General features: G+C 44.6%; 1 protein-coding gene across 5 annotated transcripts in view; it reads right to left on the reverse strand.

The window, feature by feature from the left end:
• Window positions 1-6,641: 6,641 nt before the first annotated feature.
• The window catches only part of SIAH1 (siah E3 ubiquitin protein ligase 1), an 86,297-nt gene continuing 68,847 nt past the window's right edge, over window positions 6,642-24,091 (reverse strand). For all 5 annotated transcript variants that reach the window (XM_033943215.1, XM_033943217.1, XM_033943216.1 and 2 more), the window contains exon 2: window positions 6,642-9,073. In XM_033943215.1, the coding sequence (XP_033799106.1) occupies window positions 8,223-9,073 (851 nt within the window). In that variant the 3' untranslated portion in view covers window positions 6,642-8,222. The remainder of the gene's footprint in view (window positions 9,074-24,091) is intronic.

A 24,091-nucleotide genomic window follows, 5' to 3' on the forward strand; every position in this document is an offset into this window, starting at 1 on the left:
AAGGATTCACTAGAGGCAGATTTGGTTAAACAAATCTGTTTATTTTCTTTGGGTGATCTCAGCATTAGTGTGGTGGATGTGGTGTATTTTGATATTAGTAATTTTTACCATTTTCACAGGTTTATCTACTCTCAGTATGGAGGGCTCCACGGTGCTCTGGGACAGAACTAGTTGGTTAGTAAGGTGTCAGTTGGTTTTGCCAAGGGGGGGGGGGTTCCCAGTGTTGTGTCTGAAGATTAGTTATTGGACTTGTTCTTTTCACAATTTTGTAAGCGGGATTGCTGTAGGGTTGTTAAGATTTTCCTGGATGTCAAAGGACCAGACAGTTCTGATGGTGTACCTGACCCGAGGACAGACTTAAGGAAGTTTGTAGACTGGTTTCATATTGTACAGCTCAGATTTCATGCCAGGTCATGCATTTGAGTTGCCAAACCACAAGGGCAGTGTGGTTAATAATAATAATAATAATAATAATAATAGTTTATTTTTATATACCGCCATACCCATTCGAGTTCAAGGCGGTTTACATTGAATTACATTAGGGTCTGCATAGACAGGCAGATTTACAATTATTTGTCAGAATTATAGATTTGTTATTAGAATTACAGATTTGTTATTAGATTTACAGAGTAACATAGTTTCAATTGTTTATCAGCTTTATTTGAACTAGATAGAGGATGCGGGAAGCGGGGAAAAACGGGGAAAAGCGGGGGATGAAGACCTTGGTGTACAGATGAGGAGTGGGGGTTGGGTGTGATGATCTTCAGGAGGCAAGCAGGTTGTAATGGTGCTAGCGAAAGCTAGGCAGATGTTTGGGTACACGGGAAGTGGTACAGCCAGCAGGACAATGGAGGTTTTGCCCCTCTCTGAGATTTTGGCAAGGCTATTTTGAATTTTGGGTACACTTAGGTTCCAACTACGCATGAGATAAGTCTCCTTTCATTAGACAGCAAGTCCAGAGTAAGAGGGCAGGGAACAATGCTGAGTACTGTAGGGCACTACATTGTTACAGAAAGTAAGGTAGATTCATCAACTAGTTTTGGAATTCCAGTCGGTACATGGAATAGTTTCTGAATTGGAGAAGGCATAGGACAGCACATGGGCTCTCTAGGCAAGGAGTTAGTTGTTGCTGTGGAGGGGTATACAGGCTGAGCCTTTTGGTCTTTATGTCTTTCTTGGTGGCTTTGCTTGTGTCCTCAGACTAGGTTACAAGGAACTGCTTTGTTTGATTTGTTTTCTGCAATTTTGGGCGCCAGAAATGAGTTGCTCCTTTCTCATATGGAGCAGCTACTTGTTCTTTTAGTATGGGATGATTTGTTTGTAGGATGATTTTTGGTGATGGTTCAGCAGATATTTGCTTGTATGGGAATTTTATTGAAGCTGCAAGGGTTTGTGGTACTTAAGTTGGTTGTGGGTATATATGATCAGGTGTCCTGGTGCAGGGTTTACTTGTTTTTTGTATGAGGGTCTGGTGACAGTTGTTTGAAGTATTGCCTGACGTGTGCACTTCATGTGTTGTAGTGGTGAGCCTATTTACGACACGGGGTAGCTGCCAGATGTTGGGTTGACTGCAGGTTAAATGCATTGCATATTCCCCATTCATCTGCTTTGGAAGGATCATCTCTGTCAGACAATACATTGGAAAAACTGACCACTGCACCAATGATTTTATGGTGAGAATACTAAAACAATCAAAGAACATAAAACTTTTGAAATCACAATAAGGTATTTTGACACCTACCAGACAGGACTTAGAGATCTGGGCTTTCTTTCCCACTATAAAGACATTTAAAACTGCTCTGCCAACTTTCTGGCTCCTGCCTAACTACCCACCTCTCCCTCTTCCTGAAATGCTTTCAGTATATATACTGACTTTTTTTTTTTTTTTTTTTAAATCTGAAGAGCTACTTTTAAAGCTCATCATAAAATTCATTGAGTTAGTCCAATAACAAAGGTATCACCATATTTCCTTTGTGCTCCCAAGAAGGGCAAATCTTTCCAAGGTAATATAAATAAATAAAAAAGCAAAGTAAATGGAATAATGTCTTTGCAAAGTACTGAGCAACAACCTATTATGCTTTTGCTCCGAGCCATATGAGGAAGGCAAGAAAGTATCAGAAACAAGCTCCAGAATCCACAGATCAGAGGTAATGTGGGTGATGGAAACCTGTACCTCTTAGGCAGGGTCCTGTAGAACCAAGCCTTACTGCCTTACCCACTAGAAGCCTAAGATGGGGCAGCAGAGCCCAGCTCCATGCTTGTCTAGGTAAAGTCTGGGGACTGGATAAGCTGAGTGGCTCTTAGGTTCAATTAATTTGGTCTGCCATGGCCTGCAAAGCAGAGAGATAATAGGCCAAGCACCTATCTATTGAGGTAGAGAAAATACTGAATCTTTCCAGGAGCACCACCAGCTAATACCAGAGAAAATCAGTTTTAATAAGTAACCACACTATCTCGAGCTGCTGGTAGGAGGGGATAACACCCACCTATGCAAAATAGTATAGCTAGATCAGATATGGGCAAACTACAGCCTACAGGCCATATCCGGCCCGTTGACTGTTTTAATATGGCCTGCCAAAAATTTCCTGCTGGTCCGTGCAGGGCCAGCAAGATCAGGGGGAACCTTCAACAGTGGCTTTCTCCCCTCCCCTCCCAGCAGCTCTCGGTACTTGCCAGTGCAGTGCAACCTTGGAGCTTTTGCTGAGTCGCGGCCCGCCTCTGCTAATGCAACTTCCTCTTTCCACAGAGGTGGCGCGACCCATCAAAGGACCCAAGGCTACCTAAGAGAATCACTGTTGCAGGCAAGTACTGAGAGCTGCTGTGAGGGGAGCGAAGGAAGCCACTGATGGAGGCAGGGAAGCTGCTGGATAAAGGGAGAGTTGCTACTGGGCCTGGAGGGAGAGAAGAAAGATGCTGCTGGGAGGGGAGAAGGGAAGAGAGTTACTTTTGGATAGGGGGAGGAGGGGAGAGAGAAGGGGTACTGCTGGACAGAGGAGGAGGAAAAAATGAAGGAAAACGCTGGCAGGGAGATTAGAGGAGGGGAAGGGGTCAGGGTGGAATGGAGAGATCAGATGAGGGAAAGGGGAGAGACAGGAATGAGAAAGCAGAGAGATTGATGCTGGGAAGGGGGTCAGTAGAGAAAGAGAGAGGGACAAATGAGAAAAATGAAGAGAGCAGTGAAGCTGGAATGAATCGTGTAAAAAAGGAGAGAGGGGGCGCAGGCTGGATGGAAAGGGGAGAGGGGCATAGAAAGAAGGCACATACAATATGGAAGGGGCAGATGCTGGATTGACGAGACAGAGAGGGCAGACGCTGGAAGGAAGGGAGCGAAAAAAAGATGAAAGCAGAAACCAGAGACAACAGTCTACCCTTGGAGGGGGGTTCTCTCTTTCTTTCTGCCTTAGCCCTTTCTCTTACCATCATCATTCTGCAGCACATTGGGCATCCCCCCCTGGCAAATTTAAGAACCCATTGTGGCCCATGAGTCAAAAATTTTGTCCACCCCTGAGCTAGATGCTAAGGAAATGTTTTCATCTGCTGAAGATGCTATCTATGAGGTCTCAAGTATTTAGGATATTTCATAAATTTTGCAATTAGAATAAGTATAAAGTCCAGATAGCTAGGCATCTTTTATTTTCCCCCATTAACTTTTTATATTTGCTTGATAATCTCCAGATTTAGTTCTGCCCAGTATTATGTACTTAGGGACAATATTTTGCCTTTTCTATTATTAATTTACTTTATTTCACTTTTATTTTCCCTATATTTTTCCCCAGCGTAATGCTTTGTTTGTGTTACTTTAAATGGGTTTAAAAAGGAGTTAGATGATGGTTTATAAACTTTTACTCCAGGATTCAAAAAAAGAAACAGTTAAGAATAAATTTTACCTTAATGTAGTCATAAACAAAGTCCAAAGCAATATCCCGATTCACTAGCTATCAAATACCAGTAAATGCATACTACTGATCCTACATACTGAAATCTCCTCACAAGTAAAGGGTAATGGATTTGATATACTGCTTTTCTGTGGGTACAACTAAAGTGGATTACATATATAAAGTGAGTTTGGACTGTGTAGCAGAATACTTGCCCATATTTGATGCTAAATGGCAGATTTCTTAGAGAGATTTGTTCTCATCTGCTACGATTTCCTTTTATTTCTACTAGACCAGTGCAGACTGAGGGTCATGCCACCTTACCAGCAGATGTAGGTAAAAAGGAAAAATTATGTTCTTACCTGTTAATTTTCTTTCCTTTAGACGCAGCAGATGAATCTAGAGCCTGCTGGTAGATGTGTGCTATCCCATTGGTCTCTGGATTCATCTGCTGCTATTGCTAAGGAAAGAAGAATTACAGTGAATCAGCAGTATATGAATGCTAAAGCAAATATAGATTTGTGCTAGACCAGGGGTAGGCAATTCCATTCCTCAAGATTCATAGGCAGGTCAGGTTTTCAGAATATCCACAAGCTACCTGTGGGAAACCACAATGGTCAACAAACAACACTATATGTAGATTTAAGTAAGAGCACCTCAGCCAGAAAGGCCTCATGACTTCAGCTGTACCACCTCCAGTGAGGCTGGCAGCTGCTGTGCCCAACACAACCCAGCCCTTGCCATGTAACCTCTGCAGATCACCACCTGATCACCATGCATTGAGAAACAATAATGCAACCTCTTCAATATGCACATGTTGATGAGATCACATTGCCATATATCATACCGTTAGAATCACTACAATGTGAGGTCATCAAGTGCATGCAAAACTTACTCTACCTAAGAAGCAGCCACAGAAGCTGTTGAACTGGGAAGTAAGGAAGGTACCTGGCTAATATCTCCTATTTATGGTTAATGGGGCAATAAAGCTAGTATGCATCATTCCAAGAGATACTGACTGAAGGAGCAAAGGTGGGAAGAAGGTAGAGAACAGAAAAATGGAGATCAGTATACTTGTTTGCCTAGGGCCCACAAAAAAATGAATTCTTCCCGTTTTAAGACTTATTGGTCAAATGAGGAAAGATAACTCCTGCTGGAACATCCTCACTACTATGGATTCATTTCTTTCTCCAAACAGAGACCTCCAAAAGGGTGACCCTTTATCCTTTACTTCTGCAAAACTTAGTCATACTCCGAAGAGGTAGCCAGCACAGCCATGGGCAGCCTTATAATCTGGCACAAAAATGTCTGCTGCTGTCACCAAAACTAACTCTTCCACAGCCTGCTTCACCTAAATTACTGAGGATTCTGATTCTGCACCTACATTTCAGATGCTCCATGGAGTTGCATATCACCGCTGCCATCACATTCAAGATAAAGAGAGCTAAGTGAAGCTAATGACACCCCAAGTCCCATATGCCCCACAGTGTTTGCCATCCAACATGTTCTGCCTGTTCAGAATAGGATTGCCAGCTCCCCTTCCCCCAGGATTCCTGACATACTCATCCTTGTCAGGGAATATCCACAGCATCTGGCTGCCCACTTTCTAATACAAATAGACCTACCTGCTTTTGCATTTTGAAGCTATAATCAGTCAGGCTCTCAGAGAAAATTGTGTTTTTTTTGTTGTTGTCTTAACTGTCTTCTGCAAAAGCAATCCTGATGAAGGGATGGAAGGACACAAAGTAAAATACTCACCCCCTCTGGTAAAATGTATGTACTGAGCAAGCAGTAGTAGGCAAATGTCCGGGGCTATGGAGAAACATGGGGCCCTCTTGGCTCCACCAAGACAAAGGTAAGGGGACTGATCCCTGGGAGCTATCACAGGCAAAGGAATTCCTCCAGCACTGGGCCACAGGCTATAGACTGTACTCTGTGAGGAGGAGTACTTGATAGCGAGCATGGAGAAAAAAGAAATTGTCAAATGGGCAAGAGACGCTAGTAAGTGAGTCAACAGAAAACAAACAGAAATCAGAGCTTGGGACCAACACGATTTGAACAATAAAATGACCAGACAACAAAAGGTAGAAAAAATAATTTTCTATTTTGTATTTACAATACATCAGATTTGAAATGTGCATCCTGTCAGAGCTGATGTTTGACAGAAATTAGAGCTAGGACCTAACAGTGTTTGTTTTGTTTATACAAGACAGCATCAGTATGGTGTTAGAGAAAACAAAGGGGGTGGGATAGGTGAAGAGGCTGCAAAATAAACCTACCAGCTAATTTTAAAGCTATATCATAGAAAGTGAATTGAATCGTATCAAAAAAATCAGTTTAACTTGCAAAATCAAATTGAATTTTTTTTCCTGAATTGGTCAGCTCTAGTGGGGAGTCAGATCTGCCTTGAAGAATCTTGCTGTACCAATTCACCCCTTACCATCTGCTAGAGGGAGAAAAATACTGACTAATTACAGGCTGCACTATTTATACATTACTACCGATGTCATTAGCTTCTCTGTCTCCATCTGCTGGAAGGTGGCATAGCCCATCAGGTTGAACTGATTTAACAAGATATAAAGGAAATTAGATTTCATTAAATGTCAGCAGTTATTCAAGAGATACTCCATTACATTTCTTTCCTAGGTATTTCCATGCCAAACTGCTTTGTAAACCACACCAACAAAGCATGATTATTTTGCATAGCTAGTGATGTTGATGTCAATACAGTTTAAATTTTAACATATAAAATAAAAGGACGTCAAATGCCATAGCTGATCTGTGCCTTTTATTAACTATGGACCACATTCAGGCTGCTAGAATACTACATAACCCTCAAATTTTCAAAACTACCTGCAAAACAATGCTTCCATACATCTGATCGATATGATTAATATAACAAAATGATTCTTATTAATGTACTTTCCAAAACTTAATTTTCTGATGCAAACATATTATATAAAGCTAGCCAGTAATAACTCACTTCTTTCTGAAAATAGATTTCCCTTTAATATTAGTTCTTTGACTTCATATATAATTTTTTCCATAAAAAAATATTACCACTAACTTGACTTGCCTTTTAAGCATTAAAACAATATAAAGTTACTTTCTTTGTTGGTGGGAGTTTGAAATCAAACTGCTAAGTCAACTGAAAAATAAAATGAAGAGAAATGCTGTGTCCAGCTGTGAATTTAAACAAAAATTAAAAAGGTAAGCATTAATAATTTTCCAGGTATTTTAATCACAACATCAAGAATATCTCAGTTTGAGTAAACCTTAACAAATAATATAAGATCTCTAAGTCAATATTGTCTTACAATGAACACAAAGGTATAGTTTAAATTTGAAGGTAAACATTTTACTACACCTATGAGGATCAGATTCAATCTCAACGGGTGGTACATATCTCCCATAGAGAGAAAAAAATACATATTGTAGAGGCCAATTTAACCTTTTTCAATATGCAAATCTCCTTAATGAGGGCAATTAGTCAACTGTTGATGACCACAATGTAAGTATGCCTTCTATTTCCAACTATTTCCTGGAATTTTTACTCTTAGCTCATCCCTTGGGGTTTTTTTTATTTTTTGGCTGTGGAGGGGAGGAGTGTTTACCCTTTTCCAATAATTGCACCTATAAAATTCATACATTCACAACATAGCTAAACTGAGAATTTTAGCAAACCACTAACTGGAAAAAGGTTTACCAAATGAAAACTATGAACTTTCAACCATAAGAAATTATCTATAGGCACCAATCAATAAACCAAAAGAAAAGGGAGAAGGGGGGCGGTTTAAGAGATAAAAAAAGCCTAGTTACAGAAAAAACTTCAAATTTATTTAATGAAAAACTAGAAGTTAATAAAATTAGCAATACACTGAAAATTTACACAAACAGCAGCAGTACTATGTAGTGACTTACAATTAGGGAGGGGCGGTGGTCTAAAACCACTCTTCATGGCTTGTCAGTCAGAAAGGGGTGGGGAAAAACACAAAACAGTATCTTTCACTGTACAATCAATCTACAAACACAAAATTTGTTTTAGAATTTACATTTCTTTTATAATCATGGACTTTTTTAAATATAAAAAAAATGCTCATCTGGACGTCTGTTTTCATATATACGGTGTGTATATATATATATTTCAGTGGTTTACTGTTGATTTTCTTTTAAATATATTAGTTATAACATGCACCTACATTGTGTCCTTCAACAACCTTCCCTTGTATTAATGTTCATATGCCAAACCACCATCTACCAAAATAATTTGGCAGTAATTATCCTCGTTTATGTAAAATTAAATATAAAGGTTTTTCACCACTGGCCTGAAAATGTCCAACTGCCATTTCAACACATTGAAATTGTAACATTTATGCCTAAATTACCATTTTCTGCAAAGAGCTGTGCAATACTAGTGTCAAAGACAAGGCAGTCACTGTTCATAATAGCTGTTGCAATTCCCTCATGAATAGAGCGAGGTGTTGCTTCCCAAGTCAATCGCCGCCTATGACCATTCAGCTCCAGTCGATAAGCAAAGTTTTCAGCTTGCTTGCGTGTTCCTATCAGTTGTACAATTGCAAAGAACTGCTGGTGACCATCATATTTTTCCTGTTTCTCCAGAACCAGCATGAAATGAAAACCAAAACATGACTGCATCATAACCCAATCAACAGCACCTGGAAGATTAATGTCCGTAGCAAGAAAAACAATATCTTCTCCTTGTAATGTTGTTATAGATTTATGTTGATGCATTAGATGTGGCATTACAGCATCCAAAGAACCTTGCCATTTACAAGATGCCCCAGGGCAAGGACATGAATAAGGTCTAAACTCACAGAGCTCTTCATGGTCTGCTTTTTCTGTATGTGGTAAAGTTATCTCACATCCAGAGGAGGCATATTTACATGGAAACAATACTGAATTAGCAACTTTTTCCATAGCCAAGTTACGAATTGACCCGAGTGGGCCTCGGCATGTTGGACAACATGTGAGTTTAGGACGACAGTTGCTACAAACAAGATGACCACTCTGACACTGAAGAATAGGTGGTAACACATAGTCAAAGCACACTGGACACTCAAAGAGACTAGCCAAATCATTATTGGAAGCTGTAGTGCCAGTAAGAGCAGGTACCCTCTGGGATGGTGTACACTTCGATGTGCCTGTTGGAAGTGCTGTAGCAGTCTGACGGCTCATTTCTGTTAAGAAGAAAAAAAATATTTACTATGCAAATAATTTCACTATTTGTTTAAGTATGTTATGAGTTGCTGCATTGAAGCTATCAAAGCCTGACCAAATTTCAGTTCCAGCACCAAAACTGATGTTTGGTCTCATTTTGGTTAGAATCAAAAATGCCAGTGCATTTTCTGCTGAAATCAAAACTGTACTGTGCAGCACCTGCTCACTCCTCTCCTCGAGCCAAAGTTCCACTACCCCCCCCCCCCCTTTGGTCTACCATTTCCCTGGTATAGTGGCAAGCCAGGGCAGGAATGATGCCTGCCTTCAACTCAATCAAAAACATTCCTGCCCATGCCAGCTCCAATCTAAAAAAACCCAATATGTCTTACCTGATAATGCTCGTTCCTTTAGTCACAGCAGATGAATCTAGACGAGTGAGTTAAGTCCACCTACCAGGAGATAGAGAGCACAAAGTTGTGCTCTGGTATATATGCGATGGTCTGCTCACTGATACTCTAGTATTCCTCGTAAAAAGCAGTAGGATTAACCGAAGATGTTCCTTAGCAGAAGACTCCCTCCTCACAGCAGCTGAATCCACTTCAAGGTCCACCATCGGGTCAAAGCCTATGGGGCAAAAGGAACACCGAAAGCAACAGAAAAGGTGGGGCCCAGGATTCATCTACTGTGACTAAAGGAATGAATATTATCAGCTAAGACATAATGTTTATTTCCTTGTCATCAGCAGCAGATGAATCCAGACAAGTGAGATGTAACAAAGCAATCCATAGTAGGGTGGAACAGAGAAAGAATAAAGTCTAAAACCTGCGATTCAAAAATCCCTGAAAAGGGGAAAGATGGACTAAGTGATAATCACGGTCGACCAGATCCCGCAAGGGAATATACCAACTCCAGGCTAGAATGGGTCTTTGAAACCGAGGGTGAGAAGGCAAAGAGCACCCCAGATCACCAACCAGCACAGTCATGTTGGAGGACCCATGCTGTTGAAGGCATGTACACGTGCACCCTAGAGAAGGAAAAATGAGGGTGAGATAAAAGAACTCCACCTGCCGATGCGGATACATGACCAAGTAGAGCAGGTGATACACAGAGACACGCACCTGTGCCGAGCAGCATCCCAAGAGGAAGATCTGAGAAGGAAACAACCAACGCTGCACTGCACAACAGAAGATGGAGGTTCGCAATGAAGGAATGTAGAGTGTTGAATATCCTGTAAGACAGAGCCGCACTAAGTCAGCATCCAAAGCGACAATCCACCTTCGAAGAAGGAGACGTGCTCTGCGAACATCCAAAGCGGCAGTCCACCTTCAAAGAAGGAGATGTGCTAGGCGAGCATCCAGAGCAGCAGTCTACCTTTGAAGAAAGAGACGTGCTAGGCAAGCTTCCAAAGTGGCAGTCTACCTTCGAAGAAAGAGATGTGCTAGGCAAGCATCCAAAGCAGCAGTCTACCTTCGAAGAAGGAGACGTGCGAGGCAGACATCCAAAGTGGCAGAAGATGGAGACAAGGCAGGCAAGGCAGACGCACTAAGCAAGAGGAGGAACGTAATACATCGAAGGGTAACTTGAGTACTAATTGGGAAGAGAAGCCTTGCTCTGCACGCAAAGACCACCCATTCAAAGATGTTGCTGCGGCAGACATGAAAGTAGAGCCACTTGGAGCCAGGCAATCAGACAAGCGAAGCCACCTTGGATTCCATAGAAGACTTTGTACCAAGCAGATGAGACCACCCATCCAAAGATGTTGCTGCGGCAGACATGGAAATAGAGCTGCACAGTCATGCCAAACAGGCAAGCGGAGCCAACTCGGATCCCACAGAAGAGACTGCACCAAGCAGACGAAAGTAGCGGTGCATATTCGCAGGGGAAGCCATGCTCAAAGGCCAATAAAAACATAAGAATTGCCGCTGCTGGGACAGACCAATGGTCCATTGTGCCAGCAGTCCCTGCTCATGCGGCGGCCCCCAGGTCAAAGATCAGTGCTCTAAATGAATCCAGCCTCACCTGCATACGTTCCAGTTTAGCAGGAACTTGTTCAACTTTGTCTTGAATCCCTGGAGGGTGTTTTCCCCTATAACAGACTCCGGAAGAGCGTTCCAGTTTTCTACCACTCTCTGGGTGAAGAACTTTTTCCTTACATTTGTACGGAATCTATCCCCTTTCAACTTTAGAGAGTGCCCTCTCGTTCTCCCTACTTTGGAGAGGGTGAATAATCTGTCTTTATCTGCTAAGTCTATTCCCTTCAGTATTTTGAATATTTCCGATCATGTCCCCTCTCAATCTCCTCTTTTCAAGGGAGAAGAGGCCCAGTTTCTCCAATCTCTCACTGTACAGCAACTCCTCCAGCCCCTTAACCATTTTAGTTGCTCTTCTCTGGACCCTTTTGAGTAGTACCATGTCCTTCTTCATGTATGGCAACCAGTGCTGGACGCAGTACTCCAGGTGAGGGTGCACCATGGCCCGGTACAGTGGCATGATAACCTTCTCCGATCTGTTCGTGATCTCCTTCTTAATCATTCCTAGCATTCTGTTCGCCCTTTTCACTGCCGCCGCGTATTGCGCAGATGGCTTCATCGACTTGTCGATCAGAACTCCCAAGTCTTTTTCCTGGGAGGTCTCTAAAAGTACTGCCCCGGACAACCTGTATTCGTGCATGAGATTTTTGTTCCAACATGCATCACTTTACACTTATCCACGTTGAACCTCATTTGCCATGTCGATGCCCATTTCTCGAGCTTATGTCACGTTGCAGATCTTTGCAATCCCCCTGTGTCTTCACTACTCTGAATAACTTCATATCGTCCGCAAATTTAATCACCTCACTCGTCATACCAATGTCCAGATCGTTTATACAGATGTTGAAGAGCACGGATCCAAGCACCGAGCCCTGCGGCACCCCACTGGTGACGCTCTTCCAGTCCGAGTATTGTCCATTTACCCCCCACTCTCTGTTTCCTATGCTCCAGCCAGTTTTCAATCCACGTGAGTATTTCACCCTCGTTCATGTGGAACCTTGTTGAATGCCTTCTGAAAATCCAGATATACAATGTCAACCGGGTCGCCCTTGTCCAGGGGTGTCCAATGTCGGTCCTCGAGGGCCGCAGTCCAGTCAGATTTTCAGGATTTCCCCAATGAATATACATGAGGTCTATTTCAGGATTTCCCCAATGAATATACATGAGGTCTATTTGCATGCACTGCTTTCATTGTATGCTAATGGATCTCATGCATATTCATTGGGGAAATCCTGAAAACCCGACTGGATTGCGGCCCTCGAGGACCAACATTGGACACCCCTGCCCTTGTCTATCTGCCTGTTTACTCCCTTAAAGTGCAGCAAGTTCGTCAAACAAGATCTGCCTTTGTTGAAACCATGAGGATAGAATAGTGTCAAACAGGGAATTAGAGCCTCGATGTAAAGGTGAAGTAGGAACTCTGCTGTGCGCTCTACAGCTAAAGCAGGGATCTCAAAGTTCCTCCTCGAGGGCCGCAATCCAGTCAGGTTTTCAGGATTTCCCCAATGAATATGCATTGAAAGCAGTGCATGCACATAGATCTCATGCATATTCATTGGGGAAATCCTGAAAACCCGACTGGATTGCGGCCCTCAAGGAGGGACTTTGAGACCCCTGAGCTAAAGGGAGGTACAGTGTCCAACTAAAGATGGAACTGAGCCAAAGAATGAAATAATGCTGCGCTTGATTCCAGAGCCGGGCAAATAGACACGCAGAGTCGAACCCCCACCTCTGTCCAGCACTTAAATGGAGCAGAGATCAACAACCAGAGATGGGCCAGAGCCCAAACAAGCAACAGAAGCTGCACTGCACTAAGTGGCCAGACTAGAAGGTAAAGGCAACCTGACAGAGGAAGGCGCATGCAGGCTCCAAAACAGTAGCCCGCAGGGAACGGGCCTACCAATCCTGTGGAGGACCGCCCTAGACTGAGCCATGCTTCAGAAAGAAGGTGCACCCAGTCCTCATCTAGGGAAGTGTTTCTCAACTCAGTCCTGGAGTACTCCCCTTGCCAGTCAGGTTTTCAGGATATTCACATTGAATTTGCATAAACTTGATTTGCATACACTGCCTCCATCATATGCAATGTCTTTCATGCATATTCATTGTGGATATCTTGAAAACCTGACTGGCAAGGGGGTACTCCCAGACCGAGTTGAGAAACACTGATCTAGAGCACCTAGAGAGCCACTAGTAGCGAGAAAGTCATGTCAAGAGAAAGCTATGACAAGCAGGCAGTGGGAGCAAGTGGAACTCGGCAGGCTAGTCCTGCACTCGGAAGACAGAAGAATCTGATAGCAAAGGAATGGTATGGGCAAGCATCCATGGGGCTACAGGGAAACAGAGCCCCCTCGGCCTCATAGAGGGAGCCATACCCCACCAGCCACCGTAGTGCCAAGCAGGAATCTGAAACAAAGCACAACATCCAAAGATAGATCAAAGCCATGCAGGTAGTTGAAGCTGCACTCTAGAGCTAGAGATAAAGCGGGCCAGACAGGGAACTGGAGCCATGCATCTGGAGATGGTGCAGTGCCTGACAGCTCTATACATCCTGAGATAAAATAGAGCCAGACAGGGCAGGCAAAGTCATTCTGCATAGTCAAGAGACCGAGCTGGGCAGACAGGCAGCCTAAACTGCCATGAACTTGCAGAAATGGAGTAGAGCCAGACCAGCAGGCGAAGCCATTCAGTACATGCAGAAACAGAGCAGTGCCAGACAGGAAGCCTAAGCTGCCTCAGACATGCAGAGATGGAGGAGTGCCAGACAGTCCACCAAGAATACATTCTAGGCATTCAGAAATGGAGCAGTGCCAGATAGGCAACTGGTATTGTAGAAACAGAGATGGAGAAGTGCCAGACAGGCAACCAAGGTCGTGGAGCAGTGTTAAAAACCCGAGACCGAACAGCAACCCTGTAGATGAAGCCCAGGAGTGCTCCTGACTACCAGCAAAGAAGCCATGGCACAGGCTCAATAAAAGCCACACTCCAAACTTGAAGAAATATTTGTGGCACATATGCAGCAGGAGCTGCACTCCAGCAACTGCAATGGAGCAGATGCACAGATGCACAGAGAGGAGCTATGGCACTGATGCAGCAGGAACAGCGCTCCACAGCTTGCAATGGAACAGAGTCACAGAGAAGAGCTATGTCACTGATGCAGCAGGAGCAGCACTCCACAGCTTGCAATGGAACAGAGGCTTACAAGCAGGCATCACTGATCTTCACATCTAAAAATGGAATCCTGGCACAGCTGAAGCCAGAAGGGCATGGAACCAGAAGCTGCACCCAGCCAAAACGCAGCTAAAAATAACATTGGAAATAGCCCAAGGCATGCGGTACATAAGAGGAGACTACCAGCTCCACTGGCGATCTGGAAAGCCTAAGGCCAAGATCACAACGTTTTATTGCTGATATCCCTGTATGGAAGGCTACCCCCGAAACTAGTCCAGTCCTCAATGACTTCGGAATTCTGAAGCCACAAGGAGAAACATCCGTGGAACACCAGCATACCTAGGGAAAGGTTCTAAACCAGAGAAGGAGCGCATCAGGGGACCAGAATGTAAGACCACTGATGCCCTTCCTGGCATTGGGCCACGGAGGGAGCAAGAATACCAGGACAAAAGGGAGGTCAAGGACAGCTAGGTCCATACAAAATGGATCTAGGAATCGCCAGATCAGACCACCGGTCCTAACCAACGGACCCAAGGAACTCAGTGTGGTTAAACAGCAGCCCACAGACAGAGTACTCCCTAAAACAGGCCGGAATATACCGCAGGGTGCATGAACCAAGAAAGAAAGCCCCTGACAAGAAAAAAATAGAGCATAATAAAACCCTGAGCCAAGAGAGAGAAGGAAGACCACGCGAGTGCCCCTACCTCGACCTAGGGAGCAGAGGATTTCAGAAGGAGAATAATGGATTGTCCACAAAGAGAAGGCTCCCCCAGAGTGGAGAGCTACTGGCCTCAGGAAAAAACTCAGGGCAAAGGGAAATAATTCCAAACCCTCTGGAGCCAAGAATGCTACCCCCAAACCCAAATTAGGGGAGAGGGTGCATGGAGGGGGGAGACAAGCCCAGTCCACAATAGGGCTGGACCAAGATGGGGGACGCATAAAGGTGGGACGATAAACTGCCGGGCCTGACAACGGCAATCCCCACCATTTTTATTTATTTTTTGTATTTTCTGGCGAGGGAATGCCACCCAGGCTGGACTCACGTGTCAAATGTTCCCCTAGAGAAATGGCAGTCAGAAAAGGGAAGAACACTTCTCCCAGACGAGAGAAGCCATGAGAACCGTAATGACCGCCCCACCCCTGAATGCAGCAGGGCAAAAATTCCCGGGGCCAAAACTGAACAGAGCAACCGGGAAGAAATGGGTGTGCCCGCTGAACAGACATGTCCCAGTGCCACCCAACATGCAAATCACACCAACAGTCCCACAAACAGCACCATCTTTCTATTGCTCCTGGTCTGTTTGGTGATTCAGTTGCAAAGTATCCCTTGCTATAGCAGGCCCTCAGAAAAAGCCGTTGGAATGGCAGCCAAGTGTGGCATGAGCCGAGGCAAATCTAAATGTGCTCCCACCAAAAATTGTAGCACGATAAACCATCCAACGCTGGGTCTCTGATAAACAGACCCGTTTGTGCCTCACTTCCAAGAATTGACACTGGCCTGAAACATTACTTCCCACCCAAAACATGCCACTGTTAGAAGTCAGGACTTATCAAGGAGGAGGAGGGCTTAGAAGCAATGAAGTAGAGAATGACACGGGGACAAATTTTTCCACGTCCCCACAGGAACTCAATTTCCTCATCCCGTCCCCATGAGTTTTGTCACTATCCCATTCCTGTAAGCTCTGTCTTAATCGCACAAGCCTCAAACACTTTTGATTTTAAAGTGTTTGAGGCCTGTGCAAATGAGGATGGAGCTTGAAGGAATGGGGCAGGGACAGGAAAACGAGTTCCCACGGGGACGAGGAAAAATTTGTCCCTGTGTCGTTCTCTACAACGAAGCTCTGCAATCTGTTTGCATACATTACCTTTCTTTCTTTTCTCTCTCTTTTTTTTTTTTTAATACAGCTGACCTGCAAGCCGAACAAGGCAAAAAGGAAATGCCAGAAACAAAGGCACCAGGATCCCTTGGCCGAGAGGAAAGTGAGCAATTTCAACACCCCCACCCCATCCCCCTCCCAAGGAGGCTTCATGAACAGTAGAGCACAGGAGCGACATACTCAATGTGAAACAGCACATATACATACAGCTAGTTGCACTGTACTAAGAAGATGCCCCCAGACCACTACACTCCCTCTGGGATGAGGTAGATTACTTCATTTTACATTAGTGATATCTATTCCGCCATTACCTTGCGGTTCAAGGCGGATTACATAAGAATTGTCATAATATTTAGAAGTACATAAGGAATAGTCTGGACATTCTCTGATTTGCTAAGGATTAGCTAGTATTGCAGGTGAAACTTGGGGACAGATCTGGTTGTGTTATATTGGTTTTATGTATTTTTTGAAAAGTAGGGTGTTTTTTTTTTTCTGAAGGTTTTGTAATCTGTGGTCGAAGTCATCAGATTCGTGAGTTGGCTGTCCAGTTTTCAATTTTTTGTGTGCATATTATAAGTGAATAGATAGAAGTGAAGTTAAAGATGAGAGAGGGGTACAGGGGAGGAGTAGGGAACTGGCACTACCAGCTATACCCAGAAATAGGCACCCAGGGAGCCTACTCCCCTTGCTCAAGGAAGTTAGCCTAGCTAAAATAAGAACTAAGCTGTGCCTGGAGCCTTGCAGGCCAGTCTGAATAGCATATGAAACCAGGACCAGGAGAGAGACCATCCATCCGCCTGCAGAGACAGAAAATACTGGAGTACCAGTGAGTAGACCATTGCATATATGCCAGAGCTCAACTTTGTGCTTGCTATCTCTACCTACTGGTAGGTAGACTTAACCTACTCATCTGGATTCATCTGCTGCTGATGACGAGGAATGGCCGTTGCTGCTGGAGATCGTAGCAGCCATTCTGATTGGGGAACTTGTGTGGGCAGGAATTACTAGGGATTGCTTTGGCCCAAACTAGCCACTACCCCACCAATGATATGGTATTTCAGTGAGAGGGAGGAGTGAAGGCTTTTTCTGTTTAAAGAACCAGGCCAGTTTTGGTTTCAGTTGAAACAGATTAGCGAATTTCAGCTGAAACAGAAAATCCTGGCAAACTGTCCTGGTAAGCAACGTTTTCTATTCAAGTAGAAGAATTATTTTTTCTTAAAATACCACAGCTTAAGCAAATACAAATTGAAGAAATCAAACAAAGATATTTTTAAAATAAGGAGAAATAATTTGTTGCTCCAGTAAGACTGAGCAAGGAAACTGTTTTCAAGAACAAAGGGCATGAAAAGAAGCAAAGTAAAAAAAAAAATGACTGATAACAAGGTTCTCATTTAATTTACATCTTCTGTGAAAACTTTATTATACAGGAAGATTAGAGGAAATACCTTTCTGGGATGAGCAGAGGAAACTAAGGGGCCTTTTTACCAAAAGGCACTAGGCCCTTAACACGCAGTTAGCATGCAAGAACAGACTACTGAACAAACATGTTATAATGTTGTGCAGTAACTTCCCTATTATTGCATGCTAAGCAATGTGCTAAGAACGCCCAGTAAATATGCTGGTAAAGGCATGTTTGTATTAACCAGCTACTGCATTATAATTAGCACACACTAACTGGGTAATGCAGCTGAAACATCCTGCATTAAGTGTTTACAACTCCTGCATGCTAATGGCAATATTAGTGCACGACCTTCATGATGACCCCCCCACACAAAAAAAAAAAATAAATAAATAAATAAAAAAAGCTGTAAAAAGAATGCAGGAAAATCGGTTCATAGACAACGGCGCGAAAGACAAAGGCGCGCCCAGACAATTGAGCGCAGCGTGGAGGTGCGCGCCGCTCAAAATTACTGTTTTTAGGGGCTCCGATGGGGGGTTTTGTTGGGGAACCCCCTCACTTTACTTAATAGACATCGCCCTAAAAACAGGGAAAAAGTGAAGTTTTCAGTAAAATGTGGGGGGTTACAACCCCCCACAACGCCCCCACAGTGCGGCGCGATGTCTATTGGGTTCCCCCCCACGCCCCCCCCCCTCGTCGGAGCCCTAAAAACATTAATTTTGAGCGGCGCACACCTCCGCGCTGCGCTCAATTGTCTGGGCGTGCCGTTGTCCCGGCGCGCTTTTCACCTGACACCGGAAAATCACACATTAAGCTGAGTTACCTGTAAATTCTAAAGCATTTTAGTAAAAGGATCCTTAAGATACTTAGCTATAGTAGATATTGTCCAGAACAGGATTCAAATCCTCACATCATCTGATAGATCTCGGTGTGGGTGGGAAAACCCTCTTAACTACTTTTTTTTTTATTTTTTTTTTAGATGGTTTATAATTGGTCCAGTACCTGTTACCACACCAAACTCACACATGGGGCTTAATCGGTTACACAGCTCACTTAGAACATAAGAATAGCCATACTGGGTCAGAACAATGGTCCATCAAGCCCAGCATCTTGTTTCCAACAATGGCCAACTCAGGCCCCAAGTACCTAGCTAGGTCCCAAGTAGTAAAACAGATTTATGCTGTTTATCCTAGGAATAAGCAGTGGATTTCCCTAAGTCATCTCAATAATAGCCTATGGACTTCTCTTTTAGGAAATTATCCAAGCTTTTTTTAAGCTGGGTTCACCACATTCTCAGAAGGAAAAATTATGTTCTTACCTGTTAATTTTCTTTCCCTTAGACGCAGCAGATGAATCCAGAGACCAATGGGATAGCCCACATCTACCAGCAGGCAGAGATAGAGAAACTGATTAACAGGTGGTCCTATTGGCTGGCACTCCTCCTGTCTCATCAGTATAGCTCCTTGCCCAAGCACATGTAACCAGCAATAGGCATAGCATGTAAAAAACTTCTTTCCCAGAACAAATCGCAAAAGGCAATGATACAGAATACAACTATCAACCACAACAAACCGCGAAAGTTGCACAAGAAAAAACCGACAGACAATACCAGAAAGGGTGGGGCTCTGGATTCATCTGCTGCGTCTAAGGGAAAGAAAATGAACAGGTAAGAACATAATTTTTCCTTCCCTAGCAACAGCAGCAGATGAATCCAGAGACCAATGGGATGTAGCAAAGCAATCCTCAATCTGGGTGGGAAGCAAACGCCGCCTCCGCAACAACCAAAGCACTAAACACATCTACCGTATGTGTCCCCACATCCAACCAGTAATGCTGAGAAACAACACTCTCGGAAGACCAAGCAGCCGCGAGACAAAACTCCTCCAAGGAAAAAAACCTCTGGACCGAGTCCAAGAAGTAGCTATCGCACTGGCGGAATTGTCATGAAGTTCGTTCGCCAATCGCTTTCCTGCCATCAAGTAAGCAGAATGTCCTCCTGGACCCATCGAGCGATGGCGGCTTTGGACGCCGCCAGAAGATTGAGGCGTTCCGTGAATAATACAAAAACAGGTGATCTAAACAACCAAAAGTCATTAGAAACCTTGCTCTCAAAGAAAGCTATGCACTATTAAAAAATGCAATGAATAAAAGCACGACTCCCTATTTCTCCTCCCCAGAAGAAGGAAGGAAAAGTGAGCTAGTCATCAAAGAAAGGATGACACCCCCTAGAAAGAATTGTGGTACCGAATGAACTGATACCCCAGATAATGGAAATCAGAATCCCCGCTGAACAAGGCCTGCAACTCGGAAAACTGCAGAGTCGAAACCAAAGCCACAAGAAACCCCGTGGTCAACGGCACAAGGTGGAAATGACGCCTACGGGAAACTGCGAAGAAGTACCGGAAGATTGCACTCCAGACAGGGCTTTTAAGAGGAAGATGAGGGTCTACCCATCGAAGTAGAATAACAACTGTACCCGGCAATGGAGTACAGCACCTACTGCCCAAGCTGTAGAGAAATACCCCCATCAAAATACCGACTGAAAGGCCCTCAGCAGCATTCCGGAAGAAGGGTCTGAAGCTCCAGAAAGGTAGCCTGACCACGCTCAAGAGTAGAAGAATGAACAAGTACGGAGTCGACCCTGAAGACCAGACTCCTGGAGCTGAGGATGGAAGGCACCGAGTCCCCCCAACCCAACAGCCTGGGATGTATGGTGGCCATGAGCTAGTCCAGCAAAGACCAAGGCATGCCTTTTAAAAGAGAAATCTCGCTGAGCCACCAAAACATACAGAGCGATGCATGAGAAGCCTATCAACTAATCGGAGCCCTGAGAAACCGGGCACCACCAGAACAAGGGCGACTGCTGTAGCGTTATAATGGGAAAGCAAGCCGAAGTTCCCAGTGCGGTCAAAAACAGAATTCCATACTCTGAGTCATGGGGACCAAAGAAGCCTGCAAACCTGAGACTGTGACTCATCGCCCAAGTTTCTGGGAAGAGCACATGTCTCTCCCATAGGAACAAAAAAACATCTCCTCGACATAGCTATAAATAGTACAGGAGAAAAGAGTGCTGTGCAAATTTCGAAGATTCACGTCCAAAGAACTGAGGAAAGAAATCACCCTGTTCGCGTCAGTCAAATGGCCCGACTGAAAGACATCCGAATCCAGCATTCAGTCAAGAAGAAATTAGGTGAATCACCTGGTAGCGCCAAAACAGTACCTCTGGCCACATTTTCTAAAAGTTTCTTAAACCTTGGATAGGAGAAATGGCACGTGCAAAAATCGAAAGCGCTGCCCAAAGAGAGACAAGCAACTAACTGCCAAGGTATTGAATCCATGATTGCCACCCCTCCATATTATATCATTAAATTGACGCCGTCTATCCTGCCAATACCTCTCAGTCTAGGTGGATTACAACAAGAGGGTGCCTCGGCACTGCCATGGAGAATACATGGTTAAAAGAGGTATGTGGCGGGATCAGGGAGGGTCAATCAGGAATTGCTAGATCAATTTAACAAATGACTGTAAGAGAAACCGGAAAAGCGTTCATCCGGGACACCGCTGCAATGACAGGTTGTCCAGAGTGAGGCGCTATCAATCCAATGGAGATATATCGGACACAATATATACCAGCAAGGCCACTAGACCGTCCCATTTAGGGGCCAGATTGGAAAAGAGAGACTGCACGTCGCTTGGATACAAAAAGAATCGGAGCGGAGTATCCTTTACTATGAAATAGGGGAACGCCGGAAAGGTCTGTGCAACAGCGGAGGAACATGAAAAGCACAGGAAAGGAAGAAAGGTATTCCCCCTACCATAAGCGGATAAGTTCCGCCAGGGCACCTAGCACTGCCGCCCCAAAACTGAGTTCAGTGCCCCTCAGCGAAGGGCATGTACTTGGCAGGCAGAAAGAGAAAACACCCTGTCCAAAATACACTGCAGGGATGATGCAAACTGGCAAACAGCCCTGTCTCCCCTCTCAGAGAGCCGTTCATCACATGGCTACAAGGGAACGACCCCGCGCATAACAATGCGAAGAGGGGAAAAAAAGAAATAGGGGAGCTGATTAACATACGTCAGGAAAAGACGATAGCCGCACAAGGCTGTTGAGTATCCCAAAAAACACAGGACCCTGCGTTGATCCAGATACCAACAAAACCTAGTCCTGCCCGCTTGAAAAGTGAAGGTGCCACCAGGAAACCCCACATTACTAAGAGCGTGTAGCCCCAACAGTAAAACTCAGCACGCCAGTACAAGGCGGTTTATTTTTATTTTATTTTTGTTGTAAATTCTATATCCCTTGTAGTATCATCAGTAAGTGTACAAAATCACTTAAACTCTCCAGCAATATAGTAGACATACATATGACAAGGAAATATTGTAATAGCACCACCTGTAATAGACCCCAAGGCGCAAATAAGAGGCAACAGTCAACAGGCAGAACTCTTACCATACCAGGACCCCGGGATGCAGGAGGAGAGATCCGAACCAAGACTCGGGTATCCCTCCCCCCGCCGCTGACCGTCCCAGCGGCAAAGCACCTCCTGCTGACCCAGCGCCGTGACAAGCTGTAATCGAGGGGCCAATTGCCGAATGGACTCCCTCTCCAGCGCCCTCAGGCAAGGCAGGATGGCTCCCAGACCCCAAAGAAGCACTTCGGGAGAGAGTCCCACCGCCGCGTGAACAGCAACTGTACCTGCAACCCCCGACACAGTCAAGACCAGAACCGGGAGACTGGGGAGGCGCAGAGATAAGGCCGCAGCTGAAAACAGGCGCCAATAACGCAGTGGCTCTGCCGCCAGCATCGGAGCAGAAGAGCGAGCCACCCACTCGCTGAAAGGCACTGACTCCACAAGCACGACTCACTCGGCGGCTTGAACACCGCCGCGGCACCCACTGCGCACAGGACAGCCCCAGCGAACAGGCCGCAAAAATCAGGTCTCTCCCGTCCACGCACAAAAACAAGCTCGCGGCTCACGTGCGCAGGAAAACACCGATTTGAACAACAGTGCCCAAGACACCAAACAGAAGGCCTTAAATGAAAAAAGCACACATTGCAAATGAACTCCCCATACTGCACAGTGTTCACTGCCCTAACAAGGCTTAGAAGATGAGGAAAGCTAGTTGGAAGGCACGCAACTGCACAGCTGCAGGTACTCCAAAACAAGCACAAAACCAACACAAATCCGTAGGTCCAAGACAACCGCAAAATAATATAACCCGCAGGGCAATGCAACAAAGGGATACTCACAACCAGGCATACAGGACTGACAGACACCGGTTGAGCACCCCTGAGAATGCATAACTGCAAATAGCAAATGGTCTCTTTCTTTTTTTTTTTTTTTTTTCAAGGGAAAGAAGAAAAATTAGAGACCCAGCTAACCCCTCTATCACTGGAGGAAGGGTGAGGCAGGGACAAGGGGGGTCCAAGTGTAACCTCTAAAGCCGGCACCGTCCAGCCAGACACCCTTGTCTCACTGAAGAGGGAAACCTCAACAGGAGAAATATAATTGCTGCCTCACTGAAGAGCAAACCTCAACAGGAGAAATATAACTGCTGGCTCACTGAAGAGCAAACCTCAACAGGAGAAATATAACTGCTGCCTCACTGAAGAGCAAACCTCAACAGGAGAAATATAACTGCTGTCTCACTGAAGAGCAAACCTCAACAGGAGAAATATAACTGCTGCCTCACTGAAGAGCAAACCTCAACAGGAGAAAATATTTATCCAGCCACAGCCAGAATCCAGGAGCTAGTGGAACAGCGACTTTCCCCTGCTGGGAGATAGAGCATACTGATGAGACAGGAGGAGTGCCAGCCAATAGGACCACCTGTTAATCAGTTTCTCTATCTCCGCCTGCTGGTAGATGTGGGCTATCCCATTGGTCTCTGGATTCATCTGCTGCTGTTGCTAGGGAATATTGTTTCCTAAGAGATTTAAATATAAAAGGCTTGTGCAAATGCGGACAGGTTCTGCTGGGATGGGGCCAGGTTCCGCGGGGACGGGGCAAAGTTACACTCATTCCATCCAGAAATGGAGCTATGCCTTAGAACAGGGATGGGCAATCACAGTCCTCAAGGGTCACAACCCAATCAGGCTTTCAAGATTTCCACAATAAGAACATAAGAATAGCCTTACTGGGTCAGACCAATGGTCCATCAAGCCCAGTAGCCTGTTCTCACGATGACCAATCCAGGTCACAAGTACCTGGCCAAAATCCAAGAAGTAGCGACATTCCATGCTACTAATCCAGGGCAAGCAGTGGCTTCCCCCATATCTTTTTCAATAACAGACTATGGACTTTTCCTCCAAGAATTTGTCCAAATCTTTCTTGAAGGGACACGTATCAGTATCTTGGTAATTTTCCATAGAATGTTTTGAAGCTGTAAGAAAGCCAGACCCTGTTTGTCTTTCCTTCTTTGAAAATAATACAAGGACATTTATGTTTGAAAAGATATGTTCTTAACTTGTTGTGAAGTGAATTCAATTGTTTTTATAAGCCGTATTTGCAAACAGCTTTAGATAAGAAAAGAGCTCTGCTGACCACAGCACCCTCTGTGGAC

The sequence above is a fragment of the Geotrypetes seraphini genome, chromosome 4, assembly GCF_902459505.1.
Source record: "Geotrypetes seraphini chromosome 4, aGeoSer1.1, whole genome shotgun sequence".
NCBI lineage: Eukaryota > Metazoa > Chordata > Amphibia > Gymnophiona > Dermophiidae > Geotrypetes > Geotrypetes seraphini.